The sequence below is a fragment of the Cervus canadensis genome, chromosome 15 (assembly GCF_019320065.1).
Source record: "Cervus canadensis isolate Bull #8, Minnesota chromosome 15, ASM1932006v1, whole genome shotgun sequence".
NCBI classification, from domain to species: domain Eukaryota; kingdom Metazoa; phylum Chordata; class Mammalia; order Artiodactyla; family Cervidae; genus Cervus; species Cervus canadensis.
Genome location: NC_057400.1, coordinates 50540247 through 50558812, shown reverse-complemented (window position 1 = coordinate 50558812; position 18566 = coordinate 50540247). Strand labels below are relative to the sequence as shown.

Sequence of the window (18566 nt, the reverse complement as noted above, 5' to 3'; positions counted from 1 at the left end):
TCTGGCTATGTATTAATTCTCTCTCATTCCTTAAAAAAAACGAGGGAAAGACACAGAACATTAGTTAGCTAAGAGGAGGAGACAAATCATTTCTGTAATGTTGTCTCTCAAAAATCAATTCCATATGGATAGCAAATCTAAACATAAAAGGTAAAACAAAGAAGCTTTTAGAGAAAAACAAGAGAACATCTTTTGGATCATCAAGTATGACGACTTCTTAAACTGAACACAAAAAGCTAACCATAATTTTTTTTAACTTGATAAACTTTACTGAAACTATGAACTTCTGCTCATCAAAGACACAATTAAGAGAGTGAAGAGATAGGCTATGTATTCAACAAAGGAACTGCATTTAGAACGAATCCAAAACTACTGCAAATCAAAAAGGAGGAGAGTAAAACCACAATAAGACACCACATCACCTTCACAAAAACTGCTGAAGTAAAAAGACAATAACAAAAGGATTGGTAAGGATGTAGAGAAACTAGAATCCTCATACACTGATGGTGGAAATCCAAAATGGTGCAGACTCTGTGGAAAACAGTTTTGCAGATCCTCAAAATGTTAAATACAGAGTTATTGCAGGACCTAGCAATTTCATTTCTAGGTATATAACCAGGAGAAATAAACATGTCTATGTAGAAACCTGCACACAAATGTCATAGCTGTGCTATTCATAATAGCCAGAAAGTGATAATAAGCCAAATGTCCTTCAACCCATCAATGAATAAACTAAAGGTAGTACACTTATAGAATGGAATATTATTTGGCAATAAAAAGAAATTAAGTATTAACACATGCTAAGACACGAGTGAACCTTGAAAACACTGCGCTAAGTGAAAGAAGCTAGTCACAAAGACCATATAATATGTAATCTCATTTATAAGAAATATCCAGAATAGGCAAATCCACAGAAAGTAGATTACTAGTGACCAGGGGATGGGAGCAGGGGGAACAGAGAGCAGCTGCTAACGGGTATAGAGTTTCTTTCTGGGGTGATAAGAAGGTCCTGAATGAAGATACTAATGATGGTTACACAACTCTGTGAATATACTAAACAACCACTGTACTGTAAAGTTTAAAACATTATTTTAATGCTATGTAAATTATAATCTCAATAAATCTGTTTAAAAAGACAGACAACTTAAAGAAATGGAGAAAAGGATTTAGCAGATACTAAACAAAAGAACAACGCACTGGTTCAAAATTGGGAAAGGAGTACATCAAGGCTGTATATTGTCACCCTGCTTATTTAACTTACATGCAAAGTACATCATGCAAAATGCCAGGCCAGATTAATCACAAGCTGGAATCAAGACAGCCAGGACAAATAACAACTTCAGATATGCAGATGATACCACTTTAATGGCAGAAAGTGAAGAGGGAACTTTCACCTCTTTATGAAGGTGAAAGAGGAGAGCGAAAAAGCTAGCTTAAAACTCAACATTTAAAAAATGAAGATCATGGCATCTGGTCTGATCATCTCATGGCAATCAGGTGGGGTGAATGTGGAAACAGTGTCAGATTTCATTTTCTTGGGCTCCAAAATCACTGCAGATGGTGACTGTAGCCATGAAATTAAAAGACGCTTACTCCTTGGAAGAAAAGTTATGACCAACCTAGACAGCATATTAAAAAGCAGAGACATTACTTTGCCAACAAAGGTCTGACTACTCAAGGCTACGGTTTTTCGAGTAGTCATGTATGGATGTGAGAGTTGAACTATAAAGAAAGCTGAGTGCTGAAGAATTGATGCTTTTGAACTGTGGTGTTGGAGGAGACTCTTGAGAGTCCCTTGAACTGCAAGGAGATCCAACCAGTCCATCCTAAAGGAAATCAGTTCTGAAAATTCATTGGAAGGACTGATATTGAAGCTGAAACTCCAATACTTTGGCCACCTGATGCGAAGAACTGACTCATCTGAAAAGACCCTGATGCTGGGAAAGATTGAGGGCAGGAGGAGAAGGGGATGACAGAGGATGAGATGATTAGATGGCATCACCAACTCAATGGACATGAGTTTGAGCAAGCTCTGGGAGTTGGTGATGGACAGGGAGGCCTGGCGTGCTGTAGTCCATGGGGTTGCAAAGAGTCGGACACAACTGAGCGACTGAACTGAACTGAAGGGTGTCATCAGAAAGGGAAAGAATGCTGGTTACACGAGTGTGTTGTTTCTGAAAATTCATCAAGCAGTACACTTACGTATAAAAAGTCTTAAGATGTGGTCCTTCTATCCAAAAAGTAGAAATGAAATCACCACAATTTTAAGAACATACACCTAACACCTCACCTACGAGGGACACAGTTTGAAAGCCAACAATTAAGTCTAAAAGGACTGAGCAGTCAATGTAAAGGCCACAAAGTAACTTGCTCTAACACTCATTCTTCTTCACAACATTAAAAGAAACAATTCTCCATAAGCACTCTAGAAAAAACAGCTACAATAAGCAAGATGGCATATGCTACACATTCTATACTCTTCCAAGAAGCAAAACATGAGTTTATGACAGAAACTGCACAGTGAAGGGGCAGCCATCTCTACTACACAAAAATAAATTAGCACCAATGATTGGAAGCTGGATTCTGAATCACCAACTATACATAAATAATCCCTAATGCGGATTTACTCAATCACTACAGGCAGTTTCAGTGGGGTTCTGAGATCGATTTAGTCAATCATGACAGAACTGACAAATGTCAAAATAGAGAAGTACCAAAAACTCATGACTTAGTAAGGGTCACCCCAGGAAGACAGCCTGTACCCATTAAACAGCTGCTCCTCATTGCCCCAGCCCCTGGTAACCACTATCCTAGTTCCTGTTTCTGTGGATTTGCCTTTTCTGGATGTCTCATATAAAATCATTCAATATGTGATCTTTGTGACTGACTTCTTTGTGTACAGACCTCATCATTCTATACTGGGTTGATTTCCAGCGAAGTATTCATCTCGTTACTTATGTACTTCCAACTAAAGGATACAGAACTAATACCTTAAAGTAACGAAAGGAAACCACATAAGACTTTCTGAACACAGGATATCACCAGACTAGGTGTTTTATAAGCTTATATGCAAAGATATCCAAGCTTCTGACTGGTATGCAGATGTGGGTTTGATTCCTGCATCAGGAAGATCCCCTGGAAGAGGGCATCGCAACCCACTCCAGTATTCTTGCCTGGAGAATTCCATGGCCAAAGGAGCCTGGTGGGCTGCAGTCCATGGGGTTGCAAGGAGTCAGACACGACTCATGTGACTGAGCACGCACGCACAATTGTGTGGTAAATAATTTTGAAACAGACTAGAAGAGTTCAAGGCTCACCTGTTAAAACATTCTTCTCACATGTTCTACCAAAATAACTCAAAAGATATTGTTCTCCTGATTCTGGCCCTATAACTTGTAACATATGGAGCAATCAGAAATAAAATTCTGATAACTAACTGAAGTAAAAACCCATCATTACATAATACCTTTCTAAGATAGATCTGTAGGTTAGATAAACAATAATAAAAGAAACCAGTCTGCTCCAAAAGAAACTAAAACTCTGACAACATGCCACCTCATTTTATACTCTTCAAATACCACCTCAGGTACCTGTTTCTTAGGGAAAGAAAACTTGCTTTGTGACCTCAGGTGATAATCTCTCCTGTTCCTTTTCCTTAGCTGTGCAGTGAGGAGGCTGACTAGACAGCCTTTAAGGTCTAATGACTCAGCAAGAAATAAGTCTCTTGCTAAGCTATCTATTGATTCTATAGTGTAGATCAAACTCAACAAGATTGTTTTAATCATACAGACTTTTAGTCATTTTAGTTCACGTGTTCGGTAACAAAAATGGCAAAGCAACGAAAAGAACACTGGCACTCATCTGTCTTTTAACATACAGATAAAAAATTTCCTCAAAAATGAGGATCTGCAAAAATTAAGCACATTTATAGAATTAATGGGTCTGATCTGATCCAAAACTTAAAATAGCAGTAAAGAACACAGTTAGGTACATGGACAAAAAGTAGCTGCTAAGTGACTAAGTGGAAATACTATTTAAAATGTTTACAAGTTTATTTTAACAGTATTGTCACTACAGTAGTGGTTCTCAATGGGTGACAAAATAATGTAAATGCTTATAAAGGCACCAGCTAACATTTATTGAGTTTTTAATCACATTCCAGACCCTATGTTAAGTGCTTTACATGGAATATGCCATTTAATCTTCAGAATAACCAATGAGGTGGTGGACAGCATAGTTTTAATAAACAATGTGCTCAATGCTTTTCCAAAGTATTTTCATATACACTATCTGATGTGGTTTTTAGTTTTTAAAAAAAGGCATTACTACTGGAGGAGGCATTCCTACTCTCCCCACTTTTCAGATAAAAAGAACAAAGCTCAGAGAAGTTCAACAATCTGTCCAAGGAAAAACAATGAATTGATGGAATGACACTAGAATCTAGTGATTCATGAGGGTGGTTTCCAATAGTGGGTTATGATCGTTTCTCAATGTATCTATCCATGTCCACAAGGTTCCTTGTTGCTGAAAATGTGCTTAAATGCTTTCTCACTGGTGCTTAAAAAAACACACACAAGCAAAGCCCAAAGAACCCCAGCACCATTCTCTTCATGCTGTAGTAAATTTATACGCAATGTCAAAAGGACATACACAGTCTCTCAAAGTAACTCCTTTGGCTTTGCATATATTGTGTGGAAAAAAATCATCTTACTTGATAATCTACAACTCCCAAGACAAGCTACAGTCAGATTCTAAAGCACATATCAAATCTTTATGGATATTTTCTATTAAATTGTTAACTGATATTTTACTAGTGAATTAAGCAATATAAATAACCATTTTGATAGAATATTAAAGCCAACAAAATGAATATACTGATGTTAGCGGTTTTTCTAAGTTCAATTCTTATGAAAACTTCAGGGTAATTATTAAAAAGCCCTGTCAATATTTGACCCAGAAAGCCACTAAAGCCAGTTCTGTGTATTTACTACTTAATGACCAGAGCCAAATACCATAATCACCCACCAAGAGCAGGTCTCTCCAAACAAGGATCCTTAAGTCCATACGTAAGAATACTCTTCATCATAAAAAATATATAAGGGTATACAAACAACGTGGCAGTATTAATTGGCTTGAGGCTTATTAACATTGGGAAAGTTTATGCTCAACGATACTGACAATTTCTGAAAGTGTCCTCAGGCTCACCGACACTGTGCTTCATACAACGAATACAACATCCCTGTGGCCTGTGCTCAGTCACTCAGTTGTGTCTGACTCTTTGTGGCCCCATAAGCTGCAGCCAGTCAGGCTCCTCTGGCCATGGAATTTCCCGGGCAGGAATACTGGAGTGGGTTGCCATTTCCTTCTCAGAGGATCTTCCTAACTCAGGGATCGAACCAGCATCTCTTATGTCAGGTTCTTTACCACTAGTGTCACCAAAGAAGCCCAAATAAAACATTCGTCATAAATGAAGTATTCTGATTCTACATTTGAAAGCAAAATATGTTTATGAAACAATTCATAGCCTTTAGCAGAGGTCAATTTTGGGAGGTTAGAATCTTCAAATGGTGCTTATAAAGCTTTTTCAATTATAAGACCATATTTGGAAAATCTCAAATAACCCACTGTTTTCTTTTTGCACCCATTGTTTTCAGAATGAGTGAAAAGAGGAGGGGCTAATAGTGAGATTTTTATGTTTTTCAAATGGAGGTATAAGTTAAAAAAGTCAAACACTGTGTTAGAATAAAAAAAATTATGGCTACCAAATAATGGGATTTCATTTTCTCAAAATAAGAATGAAGTTGAAATCTTGCAGGATTTAATGTAGATTACTTAGGTAACATTAAGAAAGAGTACATCTATATAACAGTAGATATGGTCTTGGTATTGTTTTCTATAGAAATAATTTCACTTACTGTCCCTTTATCCTCTAAGGAGAATACCTAATGCTGCCCAGTACGCAGCAAATGGCAAGGAAGATAAAGGCCTGTTATTACACTGGAGACGCAATTCATCTCAATGGCCTTTCCTTCAAAACATCCATCATCTCAAAATCTCTCAGAGGAAATTATAAGGAATAGTGAACATGACATTTTCCATGTCCCCATACTGTTGTGAATACTGGCTCCAGAATGTCCTCAGATATCCCCCATTTCAAAGAGTATGAAGTGTAGTGGAATTAATTTGAACATTTTCATTTAGAAATATCTTACAAGGGGCACCCATAAAGCAACTCCAAAAATTTTGAAAATGGCCTTGATGGTTTCACTTGATAATGGAAAATCTAGGCAAGAATTCTCTATTAAGTACAGTTACTTCAACTGGAGTAACCTCTAATAAGGCTGAGAAGTCCTGGCTACCATTTCTCCTGCCTTATGTTAGGATTAGAGAATGGGAATAAAAGTGGTATGCATGGTGAACACAGAATCGGACCCAATCCATATAGAAATCCAAAATATAACGTTGTTTTTCTTTTCTTTTTCTTTTGGGCATACCACGCGGCTTATGGAGTCTGCCAGGAAATTTCCTATAACGTTATTTTTAAAAGGAAGCTTCTCAGCAAATTTTAAAATCTTCCACTAGTAGTCCACTTTAAAAAAATAATTTTTATAACTATATTTTTAAAAAATATACAAATATTTCAGTCACTGTGAACATGTTGGGAAAATAAATTAAAAGAATAAAAATGTTGCCATCCACCAATTATCCTTTTAATATCCTGGCTTTTTAGCTTTCCATTTTCCTGGGCACTTGAATGCATATGCAAATACACATATGTGAAGGCACATCTATGAACCCAGAGTGTTTTGAAACATAATTTTCACTGAATGCATAGCATTCCAATATGCAGTTAGGCCATAATTTATTTAACAGCTCCTCAGCTGTTGGATAAGTTGTAAAGCTAACATCCTATGATAACTTTTGGCCATACTGTAATATACTTAAATATGTTAAATTACTCAAAATCTTTGTGAAATGTGGCTAAGGGGCAATGTTAGTCACAGAAAAAAAAAAAAGGACAAGGAAAAATATTTTAACAGTAGTTACCTTTAGATGGTAAGATTACAGGTAATTGAGGTTCTTTGTTAAACTTTTTGAACTTATCCAAATGATTTCTAATAAACATGTGCTGATAATCAGAAAACGATGTTAATTTACTAAAACAGAGACCAATGTTCCTATAAATAGACATTAGAATTCACTAATATGGGGAAATACAATTCAGTGAAGATAAAAGGTAGCATTTAAGGTTGTAGATAAATACCTGTAACAACAAAAGACTAGAAAAACTAAGTGTCTGACACCAGGGGGTGGTGCTTAACCAAACTATTTTACAACAGATTCACTAACGAGCTAAGAGAAAGTGAGAAGCCACTCTCTGTGTGCTGCTAGGGAAGGACAGAGAAGATGCTTTTCCCAATTAAGAAGACCAGGGTGTCTAACAGTATGTATCATGTGATTCTAACAGTTATAAAAGAAAGCAGAGTTAAAAGTTGGGGATGCGCTGTGGATTGTTTTACATGTATAAAACACTTTTGAAAGGATACATAAACTATATTGGTCACTTCTAGGTTAAGTATGGAGAGTTGGCTATGTAATATGATCACAACATGAAAATGTGCATTAATACATAAATACATAATAGATAAAAAGTAAATTATTCATAGGAGAAAATCTGGAATCATTTCAAAGTTGTCTCCTAAGTACTTTTTTAAAGCAGAATCTAACAACAGATATAGAAAAATAATGGAAAAAACAGAAAGTTCAATCTGTAAATTGCAGGAATACAATTTAAAAATAACATAACAACTAGCAGTGAATATGTGTGCACTATAAACTGGTATTTCAAAACATACTTACACAAATTTTTATCACTAGCAAGGAAACAGCCAAAGAATTATTAAAGAAAACTAGTTTTTAATTAAACCATTCTAGAACTTATTAAACATGGGTGATTTTATTCCATGATTATCCTGCCATATTTACTCTGGTTTACAAGCTCACTAATCCAGAGACAGAATATACAACCATAATTTAGGCAATAACAAATGAAAATAAGATTTTTATATTTTGAGATTTAACATAGTACTTTGCTTTCCTCCTCTAAAAACAAAGATAAAGAAACCAATTACAGAATGGGGCAGAGTGAGTTAGGAAGTCTGAAACATTTAAAAAATTCTCCTAAAGTAGATGATCATTACTATTTTTAAAGCTCCCTCTAATAAAACTCAAATGAAAGAAGAATTACTTCATCTTTTGCAACATTTATGCTCCAGATGTGGACTGGAAACTAAGGTTGTCCCTAGTAATTCTGCATCTGCAGACTGAATATGAGTGATTTACTGAGGTGCACCTATGTAAAAAATAAAACAAAACAAAAAACACTCCAAATCGTTTAACATCCGACACAGTCAATAACAGAAGTCACCGAATTGGAATTCTTTTGATGTGTACAGCTTTCATACAGACTTTTAACACTCATTAATACTGTGCTTTACCTAGAAAACATTATCATTGGGGATTCATGGCCACAATCAGCTCCTAATACTGGACAACACACCCCACAGCAGAGAGGTAGGAATCAAACCAGAGAATACAAAGAAAAATACTGCCACTAACTTCCACTTCACATCTGGGATCTGACAATTCTCCTTCCATGTCCCCCATTAGTGTGGCACCTGGGGATTGGCTTAGCTAAACGGAACAGGAAGGTCTTATGATTTATATATAGATTCCCTTTATTTTCTGGGAAAATTATCCTTTCCGACCCAGAGTGTGGCTTCAAGGGGAATTTTTAGCAGAATGGAGGGACAACTAGCTGTGATAATCCTGAAGATCAGAGAGGTTATTGATCACAGCGCCATTAAGCAGATGTCTGCTAATTTAGTTTAAGAAATGTTCTCTCACCTGGAACATGGGACCCAAGGCAGAAGATGAGCGCAGCATTCCCACTTTCAGTGAGGAGCTGAGGAGCTGAGATCTATTTACACTCTATTTTGTCCTGAAATAGCACCACGGATTGGGGCCACTTTGTTAACAGTCCATCATGTTATCACTCACGCAGGTGTCACAGCACACACACACAACCAACACTGCCACTTCCTTGAGGAAAGGACTCCCAATTCCTTGAGGAAAGGATCAGCTCTGTACAATCCAGGCTGCTCATAGCTGCGGCTGAGCAAACGCCTTTCGAAATACTGTTTCTCTGCATCCTGGTGACTGAACTTGCTTTCCTATACTTACCTGGATTTTTTAAAGTTCCTTTCCATTACCTTTTACACTGTGGATCTAAATCTTAAAATTCACTACACCCTGAGCAGCCTTAGGAAAAAGGAGAACGGAAGTTGCCCCCGCCAGGAAATGTGGAAGAGGAGGGTTGGGAAGGTCAACAGCGACACAGGAGAGAGAGAAATCCAGTGAAAATCAAGTAGGTTTAAGTCCGTTAAACCTACTTCGAGGCAATTCGTTTCGTTGCCTAACTGGCTTTTCCGGCCATCCAGACAGCGCTGAGGTGAATTAACACTAGCCTTCTCACCCCCCGCCTCTAGTCTGCGGGTTCCAGGTTTCCTTTTCTCGGAAAATTCAAATGCTACCTTCACCATTACCTCTTTTGCAGACTGCTCCTCCCACCCCCTCCGAGCCTTCCCTAACTTTAAGAGCTAAGAATAAAGGGGAGGGGGCTGAGAAGGCCGCGAAGAGAAAAAGGAGTCAGGGTTGCCCTCTCACCTGGGCTACCCCCGGCCAAGTCGCCTGCTGCCTCCTCGGTTTCCAGCCCGTCCTCCCAAAGCGGCGGAACCTGGGCGCTCCAGGGAGGCAGGATGCGAGCGGCCTCCCGAGCCGGCCTTGTCCAACGATGCGCCCTCGACCGCCGCTCCTTCGCGGGGTCGGGCCTGGCTGCCCCGGGAAGAAGTCCGTCGGGGCCTCCGCCTCCCCGCGCCCGAGCCCCGCCTCCCGCCCGCCGCCCCCCGGGCCGCTGTCGAAGCCCTTACCCGCAGGACGTGGTAGCCTTCTGTGCCCCCGCCTGGGATCTCGACGCTCTGCGAGGAGCCCATGGCGGCGGGCGATCAGTGTGGTCGGGCTGGGTTCCGCGCTGCTCCCCGCCCCCCGCGCGCCGTCCGCTCCGCTCCTCCGCGTAGCACTTGGGACGTGGCACTCGCTGCCGCCGGAGAGCCGGGCCGCACTGCCCGCTGGGAGATGGTCACCGCGGCAGCCAGGGCCGCTGCGACGCCGCAGACAGCGCCACCTGCCGCGAGCCACCCGAAGGGGTCTGAGGCGCCACGCGGCCCGGGAGGGAGGGAAGCCTGGAGCGGAGGGCGGGGTGAGGCCTACTTATGCTCGCGAGAGAGCAGAAATACGGTTCATCCGGCCTCGATACCTTGCTACGGGTCCCTGGGCTTGACAAGATTCATCTAGACGCGTTCCCGCTGTTCCTAAAGAACAGTTGCTCGACTGTAGCTCTCCCTGGTGGCCAGAGGCCGGAAAGGGGCTCCTGCTGAAAAGAATAGGGCCCGATGCAATCACAGGGAGCTCCTGATTCGCGGGGTTTCTGAACTGGTAGGTCATGTCTCCGGGTTACACAGAGGATCCTGGTAGTGGCTCTCCGTGAGCCGGCTACCGCGTCCGCCCAGCTCCGCTCAGTTTTATAAAAGAAAATGTCCCCTTTATAAAACACCTGTCCTAGAGAGTCATGGAGGACCCATCAAAGTTCTCTTTTTGTTTTTGTTTTTTGCCTTCCCTCATTGTGAAAATAAGATCAGTCGGTCACAACCTGAGCGATGCCAGTGTGGGAAACCCAGTTGGATGACCTTGGCATTGCACTGCCGGCTGGGTTCCCCATTCCACTTCCTTTAGGTAGTTGTAGTCACACTTTTCCTATTCGGTTCCTCCTTTTATCCCTTCCCCCGCGCCCCCCAAATCCCCAGTTACTGCCCAAGGGCCAATTTGACCATCAGCGACGGAAGATGAACCAGATATCAGGACAAATGTATTCTAATATGAAGCAACGTGAAGTACCCATGAAGTATTTCAGCCCAAAAGGTTTACTTGCTCCTCTCACGCCTTTAGTTAGATCTTCCTGTTTCTGTTTACAGGAATACAGAGGATAGAAGAACAAATAAAATGACTTCACAAGGAAGCAAGCACGCCAAAAAAAAAAAGAAACTGGCTATTCTTTAGAACAGTTAGCCAGTTCTTTTCATCAAGTCAGAATAATAAGAAAGGGTTTAAGACTTCACTGACGGTCCAGTGGTTACAAATCCACCTGCCAATGCAGGGGACATGGGTTCCATCCCTGGTCCAGGAAGATTCCACATGCCTTCGGGCAATTAAGCCCATGTGCCACAACTACCGAAGCCCCCATGACCACATGCTCCACAAGAAGAGAAGCCACTGTAATGATAAGCCTGTGCACTGCAACTAGAGAGTAGCCCCTGTTCGCAGCAACTAGAGAAAGCCTGCACACAGCAATGAAGACCCAGCACAGCCAAAACAAAGTAATAAACATTTTTTAAAAAAGAAAGGGTTTATGCTGGGTTAAGAGATATGAAGGAAATAACCAGGAGATGCAGTGAAAGGTGTTGAGTTGGGGGCTGATTTGGAGAAATCTTCTGTAAAGGACATTTTGGGCTTAATTGGGAAAATGTGAATACTGTTTGAAGAAAAGCATTTACTGTCATGGAAAAGTGGAAATTATTGACTGAAAAAATCAGGTTATAAGACAGAATATGCCTATAAACAATATGAAAACATTTTTGTAAATAAAATACATGTTAATATATAATATGCATATAAAAATGTGGCATGATACCAACCAAGGGTAACAGCAGTGATCCCTGGGCAGTGACAGAGGTGTTTTCTTTTTGTTTTGGCTGGTTCTACATTCTAAAATGCTCATGGACTGCTTTTGTAACAAAAGTATTTAAAATGAAAAAATCAAAAATAATATTTCTTTCTTTGCTGTCAATAGACCAATACCAGGTTTTTAGGAAACCCAGTACATACATAAAGAAATGAAATCTCCAGTTATTAGGCTCCTAATAACTGGGAAAGGTAGTGGAATCAGCTCTGTGTTCCTAATATTCAGCAGAGTGTTTGTCAGCTAATTCAGCAAAGTAATGAAACTAACGCAATGGAGTAAGTATAAGAACTGGATTTGGTGATTATTTTCTTGTTCTGCTTGGCAATTATAACCCTCTTCGTGGTGAGGTCATAAGTCATTGCTGTGTTCAATGGTCAAAATTTTTGTTTCCCAGACGTCCAGCATGAAGCCGTGGTTTGCAGAGCCCTGGCTGTAGACCCAAGGCAGCCCATGAGCAACTTCCACCTTCCTTAGAGCTATAATGTGCCTCAGCACTACGAGTGACTACCTGCTATTTCCCATACAGACCATTTAGTGTTTTACCTTCTTGACTTTACTCAAGCTCATCCATACATCTGAGATGCTGTTTTCCACATTTTCTATTTCAAAAAATTCCAACTAATCCCTTAAGACCCATCTCAAATGTCACTTATTTACCCTTAAATTCAATATGACTCTCTCCTTGTCCTGAGTTCCTGGAATACTTACTCCCTTCATTTCTGGTAGCATCATCACACCCCCACCACCACGCTGTCTTCCACCATTTATAGTCTATTCACTCAGACTGAGGATCATATTTTTCCGTTTTAGATTCCCAGTTCTTGTTTGAGTGTTGGGAACATGGTAGTAATGTTCGTTGATTTGAATGTGTGTGATGAAGAGTTTCCAAACCTTTCCTTTTCAGGACCAGTTAATAAGTTACCTCTGCTGTTCCTGTTTGTGCCCCATCAAACCCTGTGTTATTTCTCTAGTGGCAACTGGTAGAGGGTGAGGTGCAAGGCTCACCAGATTTGGACCTGAGAATATGTGATAACCATTGCTTCTATTTTCCTAATGCCATTCATTTTCCTCTTTTACTTGGGGAAGTGTGTTCAGAGGGCAAAGAATAAAATCCCAAGGATGTTGCCAAAGCTAATATAAATTGATGTCATGATGGAAGGGAACGCTTGGGAGATTATTGTCCAAATCAGTCTCAGTTGAAGTAGGAATCTGCTGCAGGCAAGTTGGTATTTTGAAACATCACAGGCAACAGAAAAACAAAGCCCAACAAAAGCAAATATCTACAGACTAAAAGAAATAAAATAAGATGAAATCTGTTTTTCTGGAAGAAAAAGCATCTGAGATGCAATTTTGTGTGTCTATTCTGGGTTTCATTAATTCTGAGTTTCCATAAATAAGCAGTTCATGATAGAAGGGTTATTTGTGACATATTGGCTAGTACAGCCTAATATTTTTGCCTCCAGACTACTCTGGGAAAGTTTGGCTCCTAGGGCATTTGGAGGGCAACCACTATGCATAGTTAAATAGCAGGGCCTCCTCCATCTATAACCCTTTCCTGAACTGGATTGTTTTGCTGAGGGAGCAGACCTCAGGAGGGGTCATGTTATATGCCTTAGAACCCCAGTCATAGCTAACTGGAGTACAGGGGACCCCCTGACTTATCAGCAACCAGCACCTGCACTAACCAATAACCTGTGGGGTGGCTATTAAGAAAAGCTCTGCCTCCACCCAACCACCTCCCTACCCCCAAAAACAAACAACAGTTGATGGTGACTAGCTTGGTCAATAGATTTTCTCTTTGGGCACTGGGAGCTGAGAAATATAACCAGAGACCTTCTCTCAATGTATGCTTATTTGCATATCAGAATGTAAATTCCATGAGGTCTTTGCCTTTGACAGTTTCAAAGAACACTGGTCAGGGACCTCCCAGTGGTCCAGTGGCTAAGACTCCACACTCTCAATGCAGGGGGCCCAAGTTTGATCCCTGGTCAGGAAACTAGATCCCATGAGCTGCAACTAAGACTCCGAGTGCCACAACTAAAGATTCTTCATGCTGAAGTAAAGATGATAGTCCACATGCCACAACTAAGACCCAGTGCAACAACAAAAAAAAAAAGAGTATTAGTCAGGTACTTTGCAAAATATACATGCATTTGGTGTCTCTAATGTTTTCTTGAGCAAACTCCAGGAGACAGTGGAAGACATGGAACCTGAAGTGCTACAGTCCATGGGGTCTCAAAGAGTCTCACACAACTTAGCAACTGAACAACAATGTTCTTTTCATGATTAGACTTGGTTTATGGAATTTGGGGAGCAAGACCAAGAGGTGAAGTGCCCTTTTAATTACATCATAGCATTACATCATTAAATCATTCACTATAGCATGACATACTGGTGATGTTAACTTTGATCCCTTTGTTAAGATGCTATCTGCCTTAATAGTGAAGTTACTATTTTTCCCTTTCCCCTGGGAGCAAGTTACTAAGTCTAGCTTACCCTTAAGTTCCACCTCCTAGATGGGGGAATATACAGAAATAGTCTGGAATTCTTCTGTAAGAAATTTTGACTTTTCTCTCCTATTTATTTATTTAATCATTTGACTTATATAAAATGATTAGACTCATGTATATTTTATTATATTCTTTGACTATAATCCAATACCATGTTATTCAATGCTGGTAGGAAAGCAAAATGGTATATTTTGTTGTTCAAATTGTTTCACCTTTGCTAATTGGGATCGCTTTTGGGTTGGCCTCTGCATCCCTTTGACAGGCTTTTGTGTGTGTGTTAAAATAAAAATAACCTAAAATTTACCATCTTAAGCATTTCTAAGTGTAAAGCTTAGTGGTATCAAGTACATTCACATTGTTGTGCAGCCATTCTTTTGTTATTTGAGCATTTCTGTACTTGATGGCTACAAAATGCTCCAGGCTTATCTTGTATTTTTCCTGTTTCAGTCCTAGACTCAGCCGTTCCTCCAAGGAGCTCTGATACCTTTACGTGGAAAACGGTATTTAGAAGCTAAGATGTTGGCGCTGGGTATGCTGTTTGCTATTGAAGTGTCACCACCCTTTGATCTCCTCAGCAGACAGAGCCAGAAAACATGTTACTATATACTAAGTATATACACATATTTATAATATTTCTCTATCTGTGTATATTAAACTAAATATAAGTTCATACTGTCTCCAACTCTAATTGAGCACTATAGGATTCAGTCCGGCATTTTCCCTATGTTTATTTGTTACTTCTGCCTCTGACAGTGAGAAACCTATCTTCTATTACCTATCATTTATTTACGCTTTACTCATTTTTTCAACTTTAGTACATACACAAGGTAGATTCATAATTGTTAACATGGACTCCTGTGAGAAGCTGTTTATCAACTAGAGTACTGTATTTACATACAGTTTTTTATCTTTTGCTTTACCGTTTCCAGTCAAAACACCATTTCCCAAAGTTACTTTGGTCAGCTCCTCTGCCCCCTGGCCCCCTTCAACAAAGTGAAGATATATGATAATCTTCACCTGTGCAATACTGTTAGATTCATTAGTTCTAGGCTGGGATCCTGGATCCATCATGATTTTCTTTTCATTTGCACACAGTATAATTTGTTCTTTGTGATGTGTATTTCTATGAATTTTTACAAATGCATGTATCCAACCCCTTACTACCATACAGAACACTTCTATCACTTTAAAACTTCCCTTACATGGCCCCTTTGTGATAAGCCATTCCCTCTTGGCAACCATGTTTTCCATCCTTGTAGTTTTGCCCTTCCCAGAATGTCATATGAATGAAATTACACAATGTGTAGACTGTTGGGTCTAGTTTTATTCATTTAGTAAAATGCATTTTAGTGGTAAAGAACCCACCTACCAATGCAGGAAACATAAGACAAGTGGGTTCGATCCTTGGGTCAGGAAGAACCCCTGGAGGAAGGCATGGCAACCCACTTCAGTATTCTTGCCTGGAGAATCCCTTGGACAGAGGAGCCTTGCAGGCTACAGTCTATAGTCTTGCAAAGAGTTGGACACAACTGAAGTGACTTACCACGTACGCATGCCATAAGTGTGAGTCTGCATGCCGTAACTGAGAGCTTGTATGATGCAGCTAAAGACCCCCCATGCCACAAATAAGAAAGACTTGGTGCAGCCAAATAAATACATAAAAATATATTTTTTTAAAAGAAAAACTCATTTATTTATTTATTTTATTTTTGAAAAACTTATTTAATATTCATGCATGTTACGTGACTCAGTAGCCCACTCCTTTTAATTACAGAATAGTATTTCATTGTATGGATGTATCATCATTTGTTTTTCCATTTACCTATCAAAAAACATTTTGGTTGGTTCCAGATTTTGGTGAGTACCAAAAAGCTGCTACGAACACTTATAGGTTGAATATACATAGGTTTTGTGTGAATACAAATTTTTAATTAGCTTGAGGAAATACCTAGGAATCAATTTACTGGGTTGCATGGTAAATTTTTGTTTAACTTTATAAGAAACTGCCAAATTGTTTTCCAAAATGTCTGTATTCCCACCAGCAGTGAATGTGCATTCCTATTGCTCTGCATTCACACCAGCATTTGGTATTGTCCGCTTTTGAATTTTAAGCATTCTATTAGGTATGTCATGGTATCTGATTGTGGTTTTCACTAGCATTTCTCTAATGACAAATGCAGCTGAACATCTTTTCAAATACTTATATGCCACCCATATCTCTTTCTCGTCAAAGTGTTCAGATATTTTGTCCATTTTTACATTGGGTTATTTATTTTCATATCATTGAGCTTAAGTGTTCTTTATGTCTTTTGGATTTGAAATCTTACAAAATATGTGACTTACACCCAGATTTGACCTGTCTTTTCATTCTCTTAACAGTTGTCTGTAAAAAAAAAAAAGCAAATATTTTTAATTTTACAAAGTCCAATTTATCATTTTTTTTTCACAGATTTTGCTTTCAACATGGAAATGAAAGGTCACATAGATTTTCTCCTGTTTTCTTTTTGAAGTTTTATAGTTTTCCACCTTATAGTTAGGTCGATGATGCATTGTAAGTTAATTTTTGTATAAGGTGCGTGTTGAGGCTCATTTCTTTTGCTTAGGAACATTCAATTGTCCCAGAACCATGTGTTAAAAAGAGAATCCTTTCTCCATCCAATTGTCTTTGCACCTTTGTCAAAGAAGAACCTTTAGAGCTGGGTGTGATCCTCCCAGCAAACAATTTCAATAATAAGGCCCCAAATGTACTAAAGCTCTTGTATTTCTTTCATATTTCATCATCTTTTTATCACCACAAGTCTTTTAAACTAATACCTCTATTACTTGAGATAACCTGCCTATGTATGTGTGTGTGTGTGTGTGTTTTAACAGATAAAAGAATTTGCTTAAAGCTTTCCCAGGTTACTTCTTTCAACTGTCTCCTCCATCTGAGTCCTTCTAGCAATTTTATGGGTGTCTAATTTTAGGGAATGAGTCCTTTGGTTAATTATTACTTGTGGGCTCTTTGAAGATGAAAGGTGCTGGTAGGGCCAGTAATTAGTTCAGTAAGAACAATATTGACCTCCTGATATCTGCCTTACTTGCCAACAGATACATGAAAAGGTACTCAACATCATTAATCATTAGAGAAATGTAAATCAAACTACAATGGGGTATGACCTCACACCAGTCAGAATGGTCATCATTAAAAAGTCTACAAATAATAAACACTAGAGAAGGTATCAGAGAAGGCAATGGCACCCCACTCCAGTACTCTTGCCTGGAAAATCCCATGGATGGAGGAGCCTGGTAGGCTGCAGTCCATGGGGTCGCTAAGAGTCAGACACTTTTCACTTTCATGCATTGGAGAAGGAAATGGCAGCCCACTCCAGTGTTCTTGTCTGGAGAACCCCAGGGACGGGGGAGCCTGGTGGGCTGCTGTCTATGGGGTCGCACAGGGTCAGACATGACTGAAGCGACTTAGCAGCAGAGAGGGTATGGAGAAAAGGGGACACTCCTACACTGTTTGTGGGAATGTAAATTTGTACAGCTACTATGGAGAACAGTAAGGAGGTTCCTTAAAACAGTAAAAATAAAGTTGCCATATGACCCAGCAATTCCACTTCTGGAGAAAACTCTAATTCAGAAAGATGTATGCATCCCAATGTTTATAGCATCCCTCTTCACAATAGCTAAGACATGGAAGCAACCTAATGGCCATTAGTAGAAGAATGGATGAAGATGTGGCATATGTACGTGCAAAGAATACTGCTTAACTATAAAAAGTAATGAAATAATGCCACTTGCAGCACCATGGATGGACCTAGATATTATCATACCGAGTGAAGTGAGTCAGACAGAGAAAGACAAACATCATATGTTATTGCTTATATGTGGAATCTAAAAATGATATAAATGAACTTATTTATGAAATAGAAAGACACATGGACATAGAAATTTGAAACAGATAAACAAGAACCTACTGTATAGCAAACTATTTTCAATATCTTATAATAAACTATGATGGAAAATAATCTGAAAAAGAATATGTGTGTATATACACACACACACATATATATATATGTGTATACACACACACACATATATATATATGTGTATACACACACACACATATATATTAGATAGAGTCACTTTGCTATACACTTGACCTAACACAACGTTGTAAATTAACCACACCTCAATAAAAAATGATTAAAAAA

The 18566-nt window shown here is 39.3% G+C and overlaps 1 protein-coding gene across 3 annotated transcripts in view; it reads right to left on the bottom strand.

The window, feature by feature from the left end:
- GORASP2 (golgi reassembly stacking protein 2) overlaps nt 1-10236 on the bottom strand; it is a 28701-nt gene extending 18465 nt beyond the window's left edge. The window contains exon 1 of one of the 3 annotated variants that reach the window (XM_043487917.1): nt 9990-10236. In XM_043487917.1, coding sequence (XP_043343852.1) covers nt 9990-10052 — 63 coding nt within the window. In that variant the 5' untranslated portion in view covers nt 10053-10236. Of the gene's footprint in view, nt 1-8907; nt 9343-9452; nt 9847-9989 lie in introns of those variants that run through there. The other 2 variants (XM_043487916.1, XM_043487918.1) reach the window with 2 other exon arrangements.
- Nucleotides 10237-18566: the final 8330 nt, after the last annotated feature.